General features: G+C 36.0%; 2 protein-coding genes across 2 annotated transcripts in view; one reads left to right on the top strand and one right to left on the bottom strand.

Annotated features, from left to right (window-relative positions):
- NECAB1 (N-terminal EF-hand calcium binding protein 1) overlaps positions 1 to 1,938 on the top strand; it is a 185,672-nt gene extending 183,734 nt beyond the window's left edge. Inside the window, exon 13 of the mRNA XM_045895594.3 lies at positions 1,133 to 1,938. Within this exon, the coding sequence (XP_045751550.1) occupies positions 1,133 to 1,158 (26 nt within the window). The 3' untranslated portion in view covers positions 1,159 to 1,938. The remainder of the gene's footprint in view (positions 1 to 1,132) is intronic.
- Positions 1,939 to 2,298: 360 nt separating this feature from the next.
- Positions 2,299 to 19,955, bottom strand: part of CUNH8orf88 (chromosome unknown C8orf88 homolog) — a 45,391-nt gene continuing 27,734 nt past the window's right edge. The window contains exons 5-6 of the mRNA XM_045896259.3: positions 6,065 to 6,171; positions 2,299 to 4,644 (exon numbers count right to left, since the gene is read on the bottom strand). Of these exons, the coding sequence (XP_045752215.1) occupies positions 4,621 to 4,644; positions 6,065 to 6,171 (131 nt within the window). The 3' untranslated portion in view covers positions 2,299 to 4,620. The remainder of the gene's footprint in view (positions 4,645 to 6,064; positions 6,172 to 19,955) is intronic.

The raw sequence follows: 19,955 nt of genomic DNA, 5'->3' as shown, positions 1-19,955 counted from the left end.
AAAGAAAAGATAGGTTTGATTTCTAACACCTATTTGGGGCATCCTATTCTTTTTTTTTTTTTAATGTGAAAGTTTTATAAATAGCAACAGCAGACCACCTCCCTGGACAGACAGCTGGAATTAGCTTATAAATATTAAAGTTTTAATGGCCATATGACTTCTAATATTTTTAGTAACCAGTCTTATGAATTTTGTTATATGAAAGCTAAAATAAAAACAAAAGCATTTCAACTGTACATATTTAGACCTAAAATAAAAATGTGAAAAAAAATACCTATTATACAGATGGGTAGGTTTGTATTTTTAATTTAACTCACAAATTATGATTTCTGATAAGATTGCTTTTTTTATTAAGTTTCTAAGTGGTTTACCTAAGAAATATCTTAAGAAATATATTCCTATGGACTCTCAAATATCAAAATCATTCAAATGAGACATAATGGAGTACAGCCAAACAGGCCCACTAGCCATCATAATAAAACCCCCAGGCCAAAATATGAAGAATTCAGTCTGTGGAGCAGAATATCCCTTGGCAAATGAGAAAGGCCTTGGCTATGAGAAAAGAAGATACACAAGAAAGTTAAGATCTATTGCCAACCAGTATATCTCTTAAATTGCAAACAAATTTCAATCCTTTCCATTTGTCTGTTTCTCACAGCATTCCACCAGTCTTACTTCTTTGCCATAGATTTGTCTTTGGGATATTTATATTCACTGGTGAAAACATTTTCAATCTTACAATATATACCAAAAAATATTTAAAACACATCCACGTGCTTATACCCAATCTTTCTGAAATTGTTACGTAAAAGTATCTTACATTCCCAAACTGCTGCCAGTACTGGGTAGATTAAAACAACATGATTTCATCTTCAGGGCGTTTATAATCTCATTGCCAAGATAAGCTCCATTCATAAACAAAATAGACTATGACCAAGTGCCAAAAGATCTAGTACAAGTATTGCATAGGAAGAGTTCAATCTTGGTTCAAATAGGAAATAGTGACTAACTTGAAGGATAATTATGCAGACTAAAGGTGGGAGAAAATAGTCTCTTTAAGAATGATTACACCTTGAACTAACTTACCCTGGCAATTATTTTCATTTAATAATAGTTGTTTTTCTCTTTTCAGCTTCATGGTGGATCCTGAACAACTAGATGTTCCTAGACATTTTCTTTATGGTTCTAAGTGCAAAACAAGTATTCTTATCTAAAATGTGAATTAGAAAATTCTCTGCAGTTACTAATCTACTCTATACTTTTAATATATTTAAGATGTGCACTCTTCTAAAATGTCTTCTATATCTTTCATGTGAAGCTTAGCTAAATTTTTGAAGTTAACTATTCTCAATTTTTGCTGTTTTGCTACATTGTAACCTAAAACCCTTTAGTGGCAAAATCCTAATATGTAAAAAAAAGTACACATAAAGGAAAAAAATTGTGAAAAAGAAATGATAAAAAATAATTGAAGTGGAAACTTTTAGAGTATCACTGCATAGGCTATAGCTTTTGTAGATTTGTCATAAACTATCAAGATTAAATCAGTGTTTTGTCATTTTTAAGTAACTGATTTTCTGTGAATGAACTTTATTCTTTGGTAGTGCTCACTCCATTCCCAACTCATGATCTTATGAGTATTCACTTTACTGAAAAAGCTAGTATGTGACCCAAAATGGTGTCCTTATGTGCAGAGAGAGCGACAGCAAGTGCACAGAGAAAAGGCCACATGAGGTCACAGAAAGAAGGTGCCAACAGCCAGCCAGGAGAGGCCTCAGAAGAAATCAACCTTGCTAGCACCTTAATCTTGGACTTCCAGTCTCTAGAACTGTAAGAAAACACTTTTCTGTTGTTTAAGCTAAAAAAAAAAAAATGTTAATACATGAGCATACAACAGTCTTGGCTGTAATCTATAGACTCTATATACCTATCAGGTTATAAACTGGTTTTTCACAAGTGAACAATTCTGTGGTAGGGTACCATTTAGTACTGTAACACCATTATATCATTTATTAGCATCATAATTCCCTTATATGTAAGTTCAACAAATCAAGAAAACAGAATTTTACTTTCAGAAAATCTGATTCAAATTTTTTGGCATATGATCCAGAGGACTAATTTTCTTATGAAAAATAGACATTTGCATTTAAATAATAATTTCAAAATATTTAAATAATAAAATTTTAACCTCAGTAAACAAACAAGAAATATAAAACAAGCACAAAACTTTAAGGAAGTAATAAAATAGGAAAGGTACTAGACAGAAAACTTTTTTCCAATTTCAACACTAGAATGACAATTCTAGTTTCACCAGAACAGTTGGTGTGTTCTGTGTACCTAATATATTTGCTATACAAGCTCATATATTTTTAATAAAATGTCTTCTGATAAATGCTGCTAATAAAAATCCAGGGCATATGAAGTTTGTTACCATGTTATTCTATAGTCCAAATTCCTTTGAAACCACAGGTCTTCAAGGAAAAACTTTTTTTTTTTTTTTTTTTTTTTTTTACTGTTGGGAAAACTCAGAAGGTTGAACTAAATTATATTTTTAAATATAAAATCTGACCTAAAATATTTTCTCAAACGAATTTATGGAATATTAGCTTAATCAAAGGTATACCTTTGTATACCCCTCGGTCCTCATCCATCTAAGTAAAAATTGTTTTCATAGCTTCTACGAGACAAGGGCAGTAAATTTTGACATATACACACACACAGACACAAAAGCGTGTGTGTGTATATATATATCTGTCTGTCTCTGGTCATTTCTAAAGATGACAAACACTATGAAACAACACCTGGCTCAACTCTTTTAATTTATATACAAAGCAGAGAACATTAATGGAGATGTACAATGATTATTCAAACAAGCTATACATATGTACAAAGGTAAACAGATAATATAACAGTCTTTGCAATCTCACTCTGATTATATACAGTGACTTTTGACATAAAACTCTTCTTGAAAGGGTTGGTTATGAATGGTTTCAAAAAATACAAATTATAGCCAATCAAAACATATTTAAATATTAGATTCAGAAAGTACCTAAGTCTTTTAAGTGTGAGGCAGTTTCCAAAGTACAATGGTGGTATGACTTTAAAAAGGTTTCTGCCCTCAGTAACAGTGCTGAGTGGAAGGGCTCTTTAGATTCCAAACTGGAATAGGTTCTATCATCGTTTTTTTAACTAGAGTAAAAAAAAAATTTTGAGAATAGGTAAATAATAAAGCAAACCAATTTAATTATGTTAATACTGGCTCCAGCTCTTATACAAATTATACATAAATTGTGTGTGTGTATATATACATATATACACACTGGAACCTACAATAATATAAAGGGAAAATAGGACAAAAAATAAATGAAAAATCTGGGCCCTAGGTTTAAATGTATCATTTTTAAGTAACCCGTAAATTTATGGTTTTACTGTATTTTTTTTCCCTATTTAAAAAAAAATTTGGGGGGGAACAAAGTAATGAAAAGTAGTGTACTAAAAGACCAAAATGGGAAGCCTACCATGGACTAAAGCCTGAATCCAGGTAACAAGCCCAAAGACCGGTGGTTTTAGGAGTTCAGAATTCAGTTTATCATAAACTTTCTGCCAAATGATGGTCTTGAATGCCTTGCCAGTAGACCTGGGGATCTGAGACAATAGAAGTAGGGAGAGTTTACACTTACCTTTATATCAGCAATTTTTTTTTGACACTATGCTGGAAGAAACTTTTTTTCAATAGTAACATCCAGAGTGACAAAATGCAGGAAATTTTATATAAAATTTCTAGGAGCTAAAAGTTTAGCCCCCAAATTCTTCATCCATACATGTTCTTGTCATAAGAAATTATAGAATTGAAACAATGTACCTCAGTTATTTGCAAATGCCTAAATTTTTCCTCTTTTGGAAATAAAAATATCAGTTTTATTTTGCAATTGCCCAACTTCTGTTCATGGGGTCTGATTACAGACAACAAGTAGCAGCTATTTTTCACCTTAAGTTTCATTGTTTCCAAATTGTCAATCTCTGCTAGTAATTATGAATCTTAAATAATTTTATCAAAAACCTGGAGACCAAAGAAATACCTATTAAAATATTCTTCCTGTCATTGAGAACTATGCATTGAACATCCTGGGTCATTTTAAGCCTCTGGAGAGATTGTGAAGATCCTTTCAGAGTGCTGGTAGGAAATCAGTGGAAAACAGAACAAAAGCCAACTTTAAAAGCAACAAGAAATTATGCGCCATATATACATTATAGCAAATACTTTATATTTGAGAATCTTTACAGCTTACATTTCCATTCCATTATTACAAGAGATGAAAAAAAAAATTGCAAGTAGCATGCAAATTATAAATACAGCCTTCCCACTTTACTAACCAAATTCTTACTTTCCCGTGTTACTTTCCAATTTATGCAGGAAACTGCCTGCAAAGCTGCAACTGATTAGAAAATTCTTTATAGTTTAAAATATTTTAGGAGAAACCAAATACCCAACCATCAAAATTAAAAATAAACTGAATTGTCACAGTCCATTACAGTTATTGTTACTAGATCCACTTCATTTGCAGGTGTCCAAAATAGAAAACGAATAATTCTTTATCTTCAAATTCATCTGTTCTTAAAATGCTACTTAAAACTTTGGCGGTTTTCCTGTAACATAGAAGAAAAGTTAATTTATCAATTAATTTGAATGAATACAGTTTTTACTACTTAGTTTATCAAACCAAATACTGTGATCCTATTAAATGTTTACAGATCTTAAATGCATGTTACTATAGAAAGTATTAAAGTAACTGGAATTTGTCAAAACAGTTCTATGTTTAAAAAATATGTAATTCATTTTTAAATGTACTAGATTGTATTCCAAACCTGTTCTGCTGTTGTGGTACCTGGCGTGTTCAAAATAATGTCAAAATTTTATTTACAAAATAAAAGAGATGAAATAAGTCTGCAAATGAAAAAGTGACCATATTTTATATAGCACTCAAGTTAACTTTATTCATACATACTCCTAAGATTTTTTTCTGAACAGGTGGGAAAATTTTCCCATCATTAACATTTTTCATGATAAAATATTCCTGTGTGCAAGGTTATGAAAGAAACTTAAGTTTCTGCTTAAAAGTTCTACAAGTTAGGCAGTTTTAAGAGGAAAAGAGGCTTTGTATTCCAAAGGGTTAGAAATCCCAAAAATGGAGAGCACGGGTGGTATGTTATTTGAGCCACTCTCAGCATACTTATATTCTGAGTTCATCTCAATAGAATACTTTTACCCATATAAAAAAAGTGTGAAAACTCTAAATTCTAGTCAAAATGGAAATAGACAATTTACTAAGTGCATAATGAGAACGCTAAGTACTATCCAAGTCCTTCTATACATTATCCAACCTCATCGGCAATCACAAAACTGAGGTTCAAGGTTAAGTGACAAGTTTGAGCGGTATACTAGAACACAAGGTGAAGCTATAATTTTAACCCAAGCCTGATACCAAAACTCCTGTCAGTTTCCAATCAATGGGCTAAAAGAGGTGTATTTATTGTATTTATTTTGATGAAATTTGATGCAGTGATACAAATATAAAGCACTAAGAACAGCAAAAACACACCAAAGAATAAGTGGGGTGACTTGCTTTACTATATAAAAAGACGAACTGAGAAGAGTAAAGGGCCCAGAAACAGATCACACATATATTGCCACAAAGGTGGCAGAGGACTGTCCTTTCAGTAAATATTGCTAGGATGACTAGATATCCATGTAGAAAAAAATAAAACTTGACCCCTACCTTACATCATACAGTAAAATCACTGCAGATGGATTACAGAACTTAAATGAAAAACAATACAACTTTTAGGCTCTATCTTTCAATGGAAAAAAGTATTTCTTAAAATAGAATTCCATTCTATTTCTTGACCAGCATGGTAATTACTTACAGTAATTGGTTATATTATACATTTAGATTTATCTACTTTTCTGAATTATATTCCACAATAAGATTTAAAATCTAGGGAGAGAATCCAGTGAAAATACTAAAGACAAATATTTTAGAATTAATACAAAATTAGAACTACTTACTGGTTTTTGAAGTACAATGGGATGATCAGGCAGAAAGTCTGGTTTTTTCCTGCAGATGGAAACACTCGAGAGCTTCAACAGGAAATCTCTGCTGTATTTAATTCTCTCTATAGATATTAAACATAAGATTAATATTATAAAATAAAGAACTCTCCCAGAACACTTTTTGGCTCATTGTTTTCTGAATGTCCCTTAACAGTCCATTATTTTATAAAGTGATGAGTAGTTTCTATGCAAAAGAGAAGAGAAGCAAATAATTTTGATAAGTATCTACCGCCTCCTTTTTTCCTTTTACATGGAAAGGAAGCCAGGTAACAAAGGAAAATTGGGAGAGAAACATGTCAAAAAATCAGTAATGCAATGGTTTCTTTCATCTGGTTATTCATATCTAGTGAAGGGATCTTGTAAAGTTTAACGGCAATAATACATGTTGGGCAATTCTGATCCTGCCAAAATAGAACCCTAATTAAATTAAGACTAGACAGGCTTAAGATGTAATACAATCAAAATAAATTCAAGAAAAATATATTGTACATCTACACATCAGAGATGTGCTAGGTAATGGTGAAAAAGATCCAAGACAGGGTCGCTATCTTTAAAGGAGAATAAAAACAATGCTTCAAATATCTGCATATTTCTCATCAGAAACTGTCACCATAAAAGATCACTTGCTGAGCCAGAAACAGCAGAGCAATATCTTTAAAGTGCTAATAGAAAAGAACTGACAAGCTAGAATCCCGTACTGTGAAACAGAAAAAAATATCTACCTATCTCCATCTCTGGTTCCTTGCACAAAGCTCCTAAAACCCTTGTAATTTTTTTAAATGATAAGAGTACTTAGGAACATCTTTTGTTCTAGGATTTGGTTTTTGATACTACTTCCTGACATAGAGCTCTTAAATCCCTTGAACTTTCCTGGGTGACAGAAATGACCTTCGTTCTAATGAGGTGACTTTTGGTGGGCCCTGGACAGAGGTTGGTCAACAGAAAGATCAAGCCATGATTAGAAGCTTGAGACTTTCAGTCCTACCCCCAACCTCTTCCTAGAAGGGGAAGGGCTAGAGATTGAGTTAATGATTGATCATACCACATGATGATGCCTCCATAAAAATCCCCAAAGTATGGGGTTTGGAGAGTTTCTGGGTTGATGAACACATGCATGTACCAGGAGGGTGGCACACCCCAACTCCACAGGGACAGAAGCTCCTGCACTTGGGACTCTTCTAGACCTCGCCCTATGTATCTCTTCATTTGGTTCTTCATCTGTATCCTTTATCATATCCTTTATTATATAATAAGCTGGTTAAGTGTTAGTTTTCCCTAAGTTCTGTGAGCTGTTCTAGCAAATGATCAAGTCCAAGAAGGGACACTTAACCTCTAATTTATAGCCAAGTTGGACAGAAGTTTTGAATAATCTGGGGACATACTACTTGCAATTGTCATCTGAAGTAAAGGGTAGTCGTGTGAGATTGAATCATGTGAGGTTAAAAGACATTTTCAGAGAAGAGAAAATCTGAACAAATTATTAGTAAGGAGATTGTATCAGTAATCAAAAACCTCCCAACAAACAAAAATCCAGGACCAGACGAATTCTACCAAACATTCAAACAAGAATTAATACCAATTCTTCTGAAACTCTTCCAAACTCTTCTAAACTCATGAGACTAGCATTACCCTGATACATCCTTTTCTCAAAGGATGCCACAAAAAAATTCAGGCCTTGATTAACACAGATGCAAAAATCCTCAACAAAATATTAGCAAACAATATTCAACTATACATTAAATAGATCACAGTGGGTACAGAAGAAACATCCCTCAACATAATAAAACCCAAGTAGGATGAACCCACAGTTAAAATCATACCCAATGGTAAAAGTTGAAAGCTTTTTTTTAAAATTTTATTTTATTATGTTATGTTAATCACCATATATTACATCATTAGTTTTTGATGTAGTGTTCCCTGATTCATTGCTTGTGTATAACACCCAGTGCTCCATTCTCTAAGATCAGGAACAAGACAAGGATATCCACTCTTGTCAGTTTTATTCAGCATAATACAGGAAATCATAGCCACAACAATCAGTCAAGTAATACAAAGCATCCAAATTGGTAAGGAAGATGTAAAGCTGTCACTATTTGCAGATGACATGATACTTTATATGGAAAACCCTAAAGACTCCATAAAAAACCTCTAAGTGAATTCAGTAAGATGCGGAATACAGTTAAAATACAGAAATCTATTATGTTTCTATACACTAATTACAAATTAACAGGAAGACAAATTAAGAAAACAATCCCATTTACAACTGCATTAGAAAAATAAAATAGGAATAAATTTAGCCAAGGAGGTAAAAAACCCTATACTCTAAAAACTATAGCACATTGATGAAAGAAACTGAAGATGATACAAATAAATGGAAAGATATTCCATGCTCATGGACTGGAAGAATTGATATTGTTAAAATGTTCATATTACTCAAAGCAATTTACAGATTTAATGCAATCCCTACTAAAATACTAATGGCATTTTTCACAGAACTAGAACAACAACAAAAAAAATCCTAAAACATGTGGAACCAAGAAAGACCATGAGCAGCCAAATCTATCTTGAACAAAGAACAAAACTAGAGGAATCACACTCCAATTTCAAACTATACTAGAAAGCTATGAAAACATTATGGTACCCGCTCCAGAAAAAGACCTAGAGATCAAATGGAACAGAACAGGAAGCCCAGAAACAAACCCACACTTATATTGTCAATTAATCTATGATAAAGAATCAAAAATACACAATGGGGAAAAGACAGTCTCTTCAAGGGGGACCTGGGTGGTTCAGTTGGTTAAGTGTCTGCCTTCGGCTTAGGATTGAGCACTGCATCAGGCTCCCCACTCAGCAGGGAGTCTCCTCCTCCCTCTCCCTCTGCCAAGCACCACCCCACCCCCCGCGCATGCTCTGACCACTCTCTCTCAAATAAACAAAGAGAATCTTTAAAAAAAAAAAAAAAAAAAAACACTCAACACGGTGCTGGAAAACTGGACGGCAATATACAAAAGAATGAAACTTGACTGCTTTCTTATACCACACAAAAATAAACTCAAAATGGATGAAAGAGCTAAAAGTAAGACTTAAAACCATAAAACTCCTAAAATAAAATAAAAGGTAGTAATCTCTTGGACCTCAGTCTTAGCAATATTATTTTAGACCTGTCTCATTAGGCAAGGGAAACAAAAGCAAAAATAAACAATTGGGACTACATCAAATTAAAAAGCTTTTGCAAGGCAAAAGAAACCAACAAAATTAAAAGACAACCTACCAAACAGAAGATATTTGAAAATGATACACTGATAAGGGGTTAATATCTAAAATATATAAAGAACTCTACAACTCAACACCAAAATAAATCCAATTAAAAATGGTCAGAGAACCTGAATAGACATTTTTCCAAAGAAGACATACAGATGGCAAAAAGACACATGAAAATATGCTCAACGTTCAAGCATCAGAGAAATATAAATCAAAACCACAATGAAAATCACTTCACACCAGTCAAAATAGCTAGTATATCAAAAAGACAAAAAATAGCAAACATTGACAAGGATATGGAGAAAAAGAATGTAAACTGGTACAGCCACTATGAAACACAGTATTGAAGGTTCTTCAAAAAAAATAAAAATAGAAAATCCAGCAATTCCGCTTCGGATATTTACCCATAGAAAACAAAAACACTAATTCAAAAACATAATGTATCCCCACGTTCACTGCAGCATTATTTACAATAGCCAAAGTATGGAAGCAACCTGTTTACTGATATAGGAATGGATAAAGAAAATGTGGTGTCGGGCGCCTGGGTGGCTCAGTCATTAAGCGTCTGCCTTCGGCTCAGGTCATGATCCCAGGGTCCTGGGATCGAGTCCCACATCGGGCTCCCTGCTCAGCAGGAAGCCTGCTTCTCCCTCTCCCACTCCCCCTGCTTGTGTTCCTGCTCTCGCTATCTCTCTCTGTCAAATAAATAAATAAAAATCTTTTTAAAAAAAAATGTGGTGTGTATATATATATATATATACATATACATATACACGCACACACAAATATTACTCAACCATAAAAAAGAATGAAATCTTGCCATTTGTGACAACATGGATGAACTTAGAGAATATTAAGTGAAGTGAAAGAAGTCAAATGGAGAAAGACAAATACAGCACAACCTCACTTATACGTGGAATCTTAACTAAGGTCACTTAACAAATTGGAGGTTGCCAGAGTCAGGAGGTGGAACATGTGCAAAGTGGGGAAAGGTGGTAAAAAGGTACAAATTTCCAGTTATAAAATAAGTAAGTCATGGGGATAATATGCACCATGGTGACTGTAGTTAATATTGTACCACACATATGAAAGTTGCCAAGAGAGTACAACAGGAGAAAAAAAAATTGGAAATATGTATGGTGACAGATGTTAAGTAGACTTACTGAGATGGTCATTTCCCAATATATACAAATTTTGAATCATTATGTTGTACACCTGAAACTAATATAATGTATATGTCAATTGTGTTTCAATAAAACAAAGCTAAAAAAATAAATTTGAGACTTGAAATCATACACACTATATTCTCTGATAACAAAATTAAGAAATCTATAATAAATCCAGAAAAACTTCAAGTATCTTAGAAATTAAATAACATACTTTAACTCACAAGTCAAAGATAAAATAATGAGGAAATTAAAAATATTTTAAAGTGAATGACACTATACACCAAAATTTGTGGAGTATATCTAAAGTGGTGCTCCAATAGAAATTTATAAATTCTTATAAGAATATATCTACAACAAATGACCTAACAATCCATTTTAAAATACTACGAAAAAAAAGAACTAAACCTTAAGTATAAGATAGAAATTTATAAGTAGATATCACCAAAATAGAAAATATGTAAAATTAAAATGCAAAAGCTGGTTCTTTGAAAAAGAAAAATGAATTTGACAAATCTTAGGCTAGATTAATTGATGCAGAAAAGCACACAAAAAACAAATGCCAAGGATCAAAAACAGATTGTCCAGGGGCACCTGGGTGACACAATTAAGTGTCCTGTTCTTGGTTTTGGCTCAAGTCAAAATCTCAGGGTCATGGGATCAAGCCCCATGTCGGACTCTGCTTAAGATTCTCTCTCCCCTCTCCCTCTGCCCCTCTTTCCGCACCCCTGCCCCCGGCTCTTTCTCCCTCTCTAAAATACATAATTTATTTTTTAAAAAAAGGGGTTGACCACAGATTGTAGATGTTAAATAGAAAAAAAGAGATACGAGGGGCGGAGCAAGATGGCAGAGGAGTAGGAGACCTGGATTTCGTCTGGTCTCAGGAATTCAGCTGGATAGGGATCAAACCATTCTGAACACCTACAAACTCAAAAGGAGATCAAAGAAAAGAATAGCAACAACTCTCTGAACAGAAAAGTGACCACTTTCTGGAAGGCAGGACAAGCGGAGAAGTGAATCCGAGGCGATATTCGGGACGATAGACGGCAGGGGAGGGGGCCTCCGGCGGCCACTTCTGACAAATAATAGAGCCACAAAGCACAAAATCGGAACTTTTAGAAGTCGGCTCCGCTGAGGGACGTCACTCCAGTGGCTAAGCGGGAGTGGAACTCTCGCTGGGACAGTGTGGTCTCAGGACCCTCGGGTCACAGAAAGACCAGCGGTGCCTGAGTGCGGCAGAGCTCCCAGGTATTGGAGCAGGGAAGCCGGCTGCAGAGATGGAGCCGAGGCACGGGCTCCCAGCTCGGGGTTGCCATAAACCGTGATCCGCGGCACAGTCGGGCCACTGCTCCTCCAGCAGGGACCCAACAAGCGGCAGATCCGGGTAGACTCCCCTTCCTCCCCCAGGAGGAACAGCGCGGGAGCGCACTGCAGCGATCTGCTGGGTTTGGAGACTCCACACGGGGTCGGGTGCCAGAGACAGAAACGCCTGGTCACAGGCCAGTTGAGCATGGAGTGCTGCCGGAGACCTGGGAGACGGGAGTAATTGACTGCTTTTCTCTGGGGGCTCGCTGAGGAGCGGGCCCCAAGTTCTCGGCTCCTCCAGGGCGGATTGGGAGGCTGCCATTTTTCACTCTCAGCCTCCAAAGCTATACGGAAAGCTTTCAGGGAACAAAGCTCCCGAGAGCAAACCTGAGCAGATTACTTGGCCCTGACCAGCAAGGGCGGGGCAATTCTGCCTCCGGCAAAGACATTTGGGAACCACGGCAACAGGCCCCTCCCCTAGAAGATCAGCGAGAACAGCCAGCCAAGACCAAGTTTACCCATCAATGAGAACAGCAGAACTCCAGCGCTAGGGGACTACTGCACATAGAATCCATGGCTTTTTTACCATCATTCTTTAGTCTTTCAAAGTTAATCTTTTTTTAACTTTTTTTTTTAATTTTTCTTTTTCCCTTTTTCAACCAACATCTTATCAATCCCTTTTTTAAAAAACATTTTTATTTTTCATTTTTAGCGTCATATTCTATCCCTTCATAGTAGTTACCTGTATTTTTGGCATATATATATAAGTTGTTCTCTCTTTAAAATTTTGACATAGTTTCTTCTAACAGATCAAAATATACCCTAAATCTCTAGTGTATGGTTTTGTTCTACTCTCCCGCCTGATCACATTCTCTCCTTTTTTTAAAAAAAATCCTCTTCTTTCTTTTTTCAAAAAACTTATCAATTCCTTTTATAAAATTTTTTATAATTTTCATCTTTACAGTCATATTCCATCCCTTCATCATATCAACCCTTATTTTTGTACATATATAAGTTTTTCTTTCTTTATAATTTTGGGAGGCACTTTCTTCTAACAGACCAAAATAAACCCCAAATCTAGTGTGTGGCACTGATCTATGCACCAGCCTGATCATATTTGATCATATTCTGGGTTTTTTTGTTTTGTTCTGTTTTTGTTTGTGTTTTTTTCTTTTTTTTTTTTCTTTTTCTTTTTTCTTTCTTTCCCTTTCTTTTTCCCCGGCTTCAGGTCTTTTCTGATTTGTTTAGAGTATATTTTCTGGGGACGCTGTTACCCTGTTAGCATTTTGTTCTCTCATTCACCTATTCTCCTCTGGACAAAATGACAAGACGGTAAAAATCACCTCAACAAAAAGAACAAGAGGTGGTACCAACTGCCAGGGACGTACTCAATATGGACATTAGTATGATGTCAGATCTAGAGTTCAGAATCATGACTTTAAAGATACTAGCTGGGCTTGAAAAAAGCATGGAAGTTATTACAGAAACCCTTTCTGGAGAAATAAAAGAACTAAAATCTAACCAAGTTGAAATCAAAAAGGCTATTAATGAGGTGCAATCAAATATGGGGCACTAACTGCTAGGATAAATGAGACAGAAGAGAATCAGTGATATAGAAGACCAAATGATGGAAAATAAAGAAGCTGAGAAAAAGAGAGATAAACAACTACTGGATCACGAGGAGAGAATTCGAGAGATAGGTGATACCATAAGACGAAACAACATTAGAATAATTGGATTCCCAGAAGAAGAAGAAAGAAAGAGAGGGGCACAAGGTATATTGGAGCAAATTACAGCAGAGAACTTCCCTAATTTAGGGAAGGAAACAAGCATCATAATCCACGAAGCACAGAGAACCCCTCTCAAAATCAATAAAAATAGGTCAACACCCCGACATCTAATAGTAAAATTTACGAGTCTCAGAGACAAAGAGAAAATCCTGAAAGCAGCTCGGGAACTGCTTCTAAGTAGAAACATTAGATTGGCAACAGACCTATCCACAGAGACCTGGCAGGCCAGAAAGGACTGGCAGGATATAGTCAGAGCACTAAATGAGAAAAATATGCAGCCAAAAAAACTCTATCCAGCTAGGCTGTCATTGAAAATAGAAGGAGATAAAAAGCTTCCAGGACAAACAAAAACTAAAGGAATTTGCAAACACGAAACCAGCCCTACAAGAAATATTGAAAGGCGTCCTCTAAGCAAAGAGAGAGCCTAAAAGCAACATAGACCAGAAAGGAACACAGACAATATTCAGTAACAGTCCCCTTACAGGCAATACAATGGCACTAAATTCATATCTTTCAATAGTTACCCTGAATGTAAATGGGCTAAATGCCCCAATCAAAAGACACAGGCTATCCGACTCGATAAAAAAACAAGACCCATCAATATGCTGTCTGCAAGAGACTCATTTTAGACTCAAAGACACCCCCAGATTGAAAGTGAGGGGGTGGAAAACCATTTACCATGCTAATGGACACCAAAAGAAAGCTGGGGTGGCAATCCTTATATCAAACAAATTAGATTTTAAACCAAAGACTGTAGTAAGAGATGAGGAAGGACACTATATCCTACTGAAAGGGTCTATCCAAAGAGAAGATCTAACAATTGTAAATACCTATGCCCCTAACATGGGAGGAGCCAATTATATAAGGCAATTAATAACAAAAGCAAAGAGACACATTGACAACAATACAATAAGAGTGGGAGACTTTAACATCCCCCTCACTGAAATGGACAGATCATCTAAGCAAAAGATCAACAAGGAAATAAAGACTTTAAATGACACACTGGACCAAATGGACTTCACAGACATATTCAGAACATTCCATCCCAAAGCAATGGAATACACATTCTTCTCTAGTGCCCATGGAACATTCTCCAGAATAGATCACATCCTAGGTCACAAATCAGGTCTCAACCGGTACCAAAAGACTGGGATCATTCCCTGCCTATTTTCAGACCACAATGCTTTGAAACTAGAACTCAATCACAAGAGGAAAGTCGGAAAGAACTCAAATACATGGAGGCTAAAGAGCATCCTACTAAAGAATGAATGGGTCAACCAGGAAATTAAAGAAGAATTTTAAAAATTCATGGAAACCAATGAAAATGAAAACACAACTATTCAAAATCTTTGGGATGCAGCAAAGGCAGTCCTAAGAGGAAAGTATATAGCAATACAAGCCTTTCTCAAGAAACAAGAAAGGTCTCAAATACACAACCTAACCCTACACCTAAAGGAGCTGGAGAAAGAACAGCAAATAAAGCCTAAACCCAGCAGGAGAAGAGAAATAATAAAGATCAGAGCAGAAATCAATGAAGTAGAAACCAAAAGAACAGTAGAACAGATCAACGAAACTAGGAGCTGGTTCTTTGAAAGAACTAACAAGACTGATAAACCCCTGGCCAGACTTATCAAAAAGAAAAGAGAAATGACCCAAATCAACAAAATCATGAATGAAAGAGGAGAGATCACAACCAACACCAAAGAAATACAAACAATTATAAGAACATATTATGAGCAACTCTATGCCAGCAAATTAGATAACCTGGAAGAAATGGATGCATTCCTAGAGATGTATGGACTACCGAAACTGAACTAGGAAGAAAGAGAAAACCTGAACAGACCTATAACCACTAAGGAAATTGAAGCAGTCATCAAAAATCTCCCAACAAACAAAAGCCCAGGCCCAGATGGCTTCCCAGGGGAATTCTACCAATCATTTAAAGAAGAATTAATACCTATTCTTCTGAAACTGTTCCAAAAAACAGAAATGGAAGGAAAACTTCCAAACTCATTTTATGAGGCCACCATTACCTTGATCCCAAAACCAGACAAAGACCCCATCAAAAAGGAGAATTACAGACCAATATCCCTGATGAACATGGGTGCAAAAATTCTCACCAAAATACTAGCCAATAGGATCCAACAGTACATTAAAAGGATTATTCACAACGGCCAAGTGGGATTCATCCCTGGGCTGCAAGGTTCATTCAACATCCACAAATCAATCAACGTGATACAATACATTAACAAAAGAAAGAACAAGAATCATACGATCCTCTCAGTAGATGCAGAAAAAGCATTTGACAAAGTACAGCATCCTTTCTTGATCAAAACTCTTCAGAGTATAGGGATAGAGGGTACATACCTCAATATCATAAAAGCCATCTATGAAAAACCTACAGCGAATATCATTCTCAATGGGGAAAAACTGAGAGCTTTCCCCCTAAGGTCAGGAACGCGGCAGGGATGTCCACTATCAACACTGCTATTGAACATAGTATTGGAAGTCCTAACCACAGCAATCAGACAACAAAAAGAAATAAAAGGCATCCAAATCAGCAAAGAAGAAGTCAAACCCTCACCGTTTGCAGATGATATGATACTTTCTGTGGAAAACCCAAAAGACTCCACCCCAAAACTGCTAGAACTCATACAGGAATTCAGTAAAGTGGCAGGATATAAAGTCAATGCACAGAAGTCAGTGGTATTCCTATACACCAACAACAAGACAGAAGAAAGAGAAATTAAGGAGTCGATCCCATTTACAATTGCATCCAAAACCATAAGATACCTAGGAATAAATCTAACCAAAGAGGCAAAGGATCTATACTCAGAAAACTATAAAATACTCATGAAAGAAATTGAGGAAGACACAAAGAAATGGAAAAATGTTCCATGCTCATGGATTGGAAGAACAAATACTGTGAAAATGTCAATGCTACCTAGAGCAATCTACACATTCAATGCAATCCCCAACAAAATACCATCCACTTTTTTCAAAGAAATGGAACAAATAATCCTAAAATTTGTATGGAACCAGAAAAGACCCCGAATAGCCAGAGGAATGTTGAAAAACAAAAGCAAAGCTGGCGGCATCACAATTCCGGACTTCCAGCTCTATTACAAAGCTGTCATCATCAAGACAGTACGGTACTGGCACAAAAACAGACACATAGATCAATGGAACAGAATAGAGAGCCCAGAAATGGACCCTCAACTCTATGGTCAACTAATCTTCAACAAAGCAGGAAAAAATGTCCAATGGAAAAAAGACTGTCTCTTCAACAAATGGTGTTGGGAAAACTGGACAGCCACATGCAGAAGAATGAAACTGGACCATTTCCTTGCACCACACACAAAAATAGACTCCAAATGATTGAAAGACCTAAATGTGAGACAGGAGTCCATGAAAATCCTAAAGTGAACACAGGCAGCAACCTCTTTGACCTCAGCCACAGCAACTTCTTCCTAGAAACATCACTGAAGGCAAGGGAAGCAAGGGCAAAAATGAACTCTTGGACTTCATCAAGATAAAAAGCTTTTGCAAAGCAAAAGAAACAGTCAACAAAACCAAAAGACAACCGACAATGGGAGAAGCTATTTGCAAATGACATATCAGATAAAAGGCTAGTATCCAAAATCTATAAAGAACTTATCAAACTCAACACCCAAAGAACAAATAATCCAATCAAGAAATGGGCAGGAGACATGAACAGACATTTTTCCAAAGAAGACATCCACATGGCCAACAGACACATGAAAAAGTGCTCAACATCGCTCGGCATCAGGGAAATCCAAATCTAAGCTTCAATGAGATACCACCTCACACCAGTCAGAATGGCTAAAATTAACAAGTCAGGAAATGACAGATGTTGGCGGGGATGCGGAGAAAGGGGAACCCTCCTACACTGTTGGTGGGAATGCAAGCTGGTGCAACCTCTCTGGAAAACAGTATGGAGGTTCCTCAAAAAGTTGAAAATAGAGCTACCCTATGATCCAGCAATTGCACTACTGGGTATTCACCCCAAAGATACAAATGTAGGGATCCGAAGGGGTACGTGCACCCCAATGTTTATAGCAGCAATGTCCACAGTAGCCAAACTGTGGAAAGAGCCAAGATGTCCATCGACAGATGAATGGATAAAGAAGATGATGTCTATAGATACAATGGAATATTATGCAGCCATCAAAGGGAATGAGAGCTTGCCATTTGCAACGCCGTGGATGGAATTCGAGGGTGTTATGCTGAGCGAAATAAGGCAATCAGAGAAAGACATGTATCATATGACCTCACTGATATGAGGAATTCTTAATCTCAGGAAACAAACTGAGGGTTGCTGGAGTGGGGGGTGGGGTGGGAGGGATGGGGTGGCTGGGTGATAGACACTGGGGAGGGTATGTGCTATGGTGAGCCCTGTGAATTGTGCAAGACTGTTGAATCTCAGATCTGTACCTCTGAAACAATGCAATATATGTTAAAAAAAAAAAAAAAAAAAAGAAGGTAGCAGGAGGGGAAGATTGAAGGGGGGGAAATCGGAGGGGGAGACGAACCATGAGAGACAATGGACTCTGAAAAACAAACTGAGGGTTCTAGAGGGGAGGGGGTGGGAGGATGGGTTAGCCTGGTCATGGGTATTAAAGAGGGCATGTTCTTCATGGATCACTGGGTGTTATGCACAAACAATGAATCATGGAACACTACATCAAAAACTAATGATGTAATATATGTTAACATAACAATAAAAAATTTAAAAAAAAAAGAAAAAAGATACTATGAATAACTTTAAACCAACATTTGACAACTTGGATAAAATGGATATAAGTTTTTGTGTGGATACATTTTTTTCATTTCTCTTTGGTAGAAAACCAGTAGTGAAATTGCTGGATTTATAGTAGTTTGGAAACCAAGACCTCTTAGAATTGCTATAACAAAAAATCATATGAATTGTCAATACCAAGTGTTGGCAAGGACTAAAAACAACTAGAATTTCCAGATATTGCTGGTGATAGTCGCTTGGAACAAATTTGTCATGAAATTAGGCATACATTTACCATATGACCCAGTAATCCCACTTCTACCCAAGAGAATGAAAATGTATTGACACAAAAACTTTTACAGGAATGTTCATAGGAACATTATTCATGCTTTTCAAAACTAAAAACAACAAAAATGTCCATCAACTGGTAAGCAGATCAACAAAATGTGGTATAGCCATACAATGAACATACTTACTCAACAATAAAAAGGAAGGAACTACTGGTAAGTGCTACAACATAGATGAGCCTGAAAAATATTATGTTAAGTGAAAGAAGTCCTATGTAAAAGATTTATTTATATGATTCCATTTACATGAATTGTCCAGAAAAGGCAAATCAATAGAGATAATGATTAATATTAGTTGCCTGGGGCTGGGTGGTATGGGAATGGGTGCTGACTGTAAATGTGGACAGGATTCTTTCTGTGGTGATAAGTATGTTCTAAAACCAAATTGTGTTAATGGTCACACAACTCTGCAAATTTACATAAAAAGACAATAAAGTGTATACTATAGTAGTTAAAATGGTGTATTTTATAGTATGTAAATCATTCCTCAGTAAAAATCTTTCTGTTTGGGTTTTTATTTTTTTGTTTAGTTAGATTTATTTATTTTAGTGCGGGGGAGGAGCAGAGAGAGAGGAGAGAAAATCTTAAGCAGACTACCCAGCAGGGAGCCCGACACGGGGCTCAATCTCATGACCCTGAGATCATGACCTTGGCTGAAATCAAGAGTCAGATGCTTAAACCAACTGTGCCACCCAGGTGCCCCAATAAAGATCTTTTAAAAAGTAATAGGCACTGGGGGCTAAGGTTTCTGAACTTAGACAATGAAAAAGAGAGGGAAAGAGCGAGAGACTGGGCAGCTATTGCTGCTGTAGTGCCACATGTAAAAGTTGAATGAGAATTTTCCGGTGATGGGAATGACTTGTGGCTTTTAAAAGAACTAATGGCTAATACTCAATTACAAGTTGTTCTCTGGACTGTGCTGCCAAATAAAGAAATTAGGGAAAGCTATATTAGGAAGCAAAACCAAAAGAATGAGAAGATAGAAAATAAGAAAGAAAATTAGAGAATCAAGTAGACTAATATCACTAATATCTGACTATAATAGACATTTCAGGAAGAAAACAGAGAAGATGGAGATGAGAAAATTATCAAAGAAATATCCACAAAATTCCACATCAGAAGAACCAAAGTGCACCAACTTCCCAGAAAAAAAAAATTGAGGGGAAAAAAGCCTACACAAAGGAAATTTAGAAGAGCAAAGATAAACACATAATCCAA

The sequence above is a fragment of the Mirounga angustirostris genome, unplaced genomic scaffold, assembly GCF_029215605.1.
Source record: "Mirounga angustirostris isolate CCGP_5_RB_7025 unplaced genomic scaffold, mMirAng1.0.hap1 SCAF_4, whole genome shotgun sequence".
NCBI lineage: Eukaryota > Metazoa > Chordata > Mammalia > Carnivora > Phocidae > Mirounga > Mirounga angustirostris.
The sequence above is the reverse complement of the archived record's forward strand: the minus strand, read 5'-3'. Positions and strand labels throughout refer to the sequence as shown.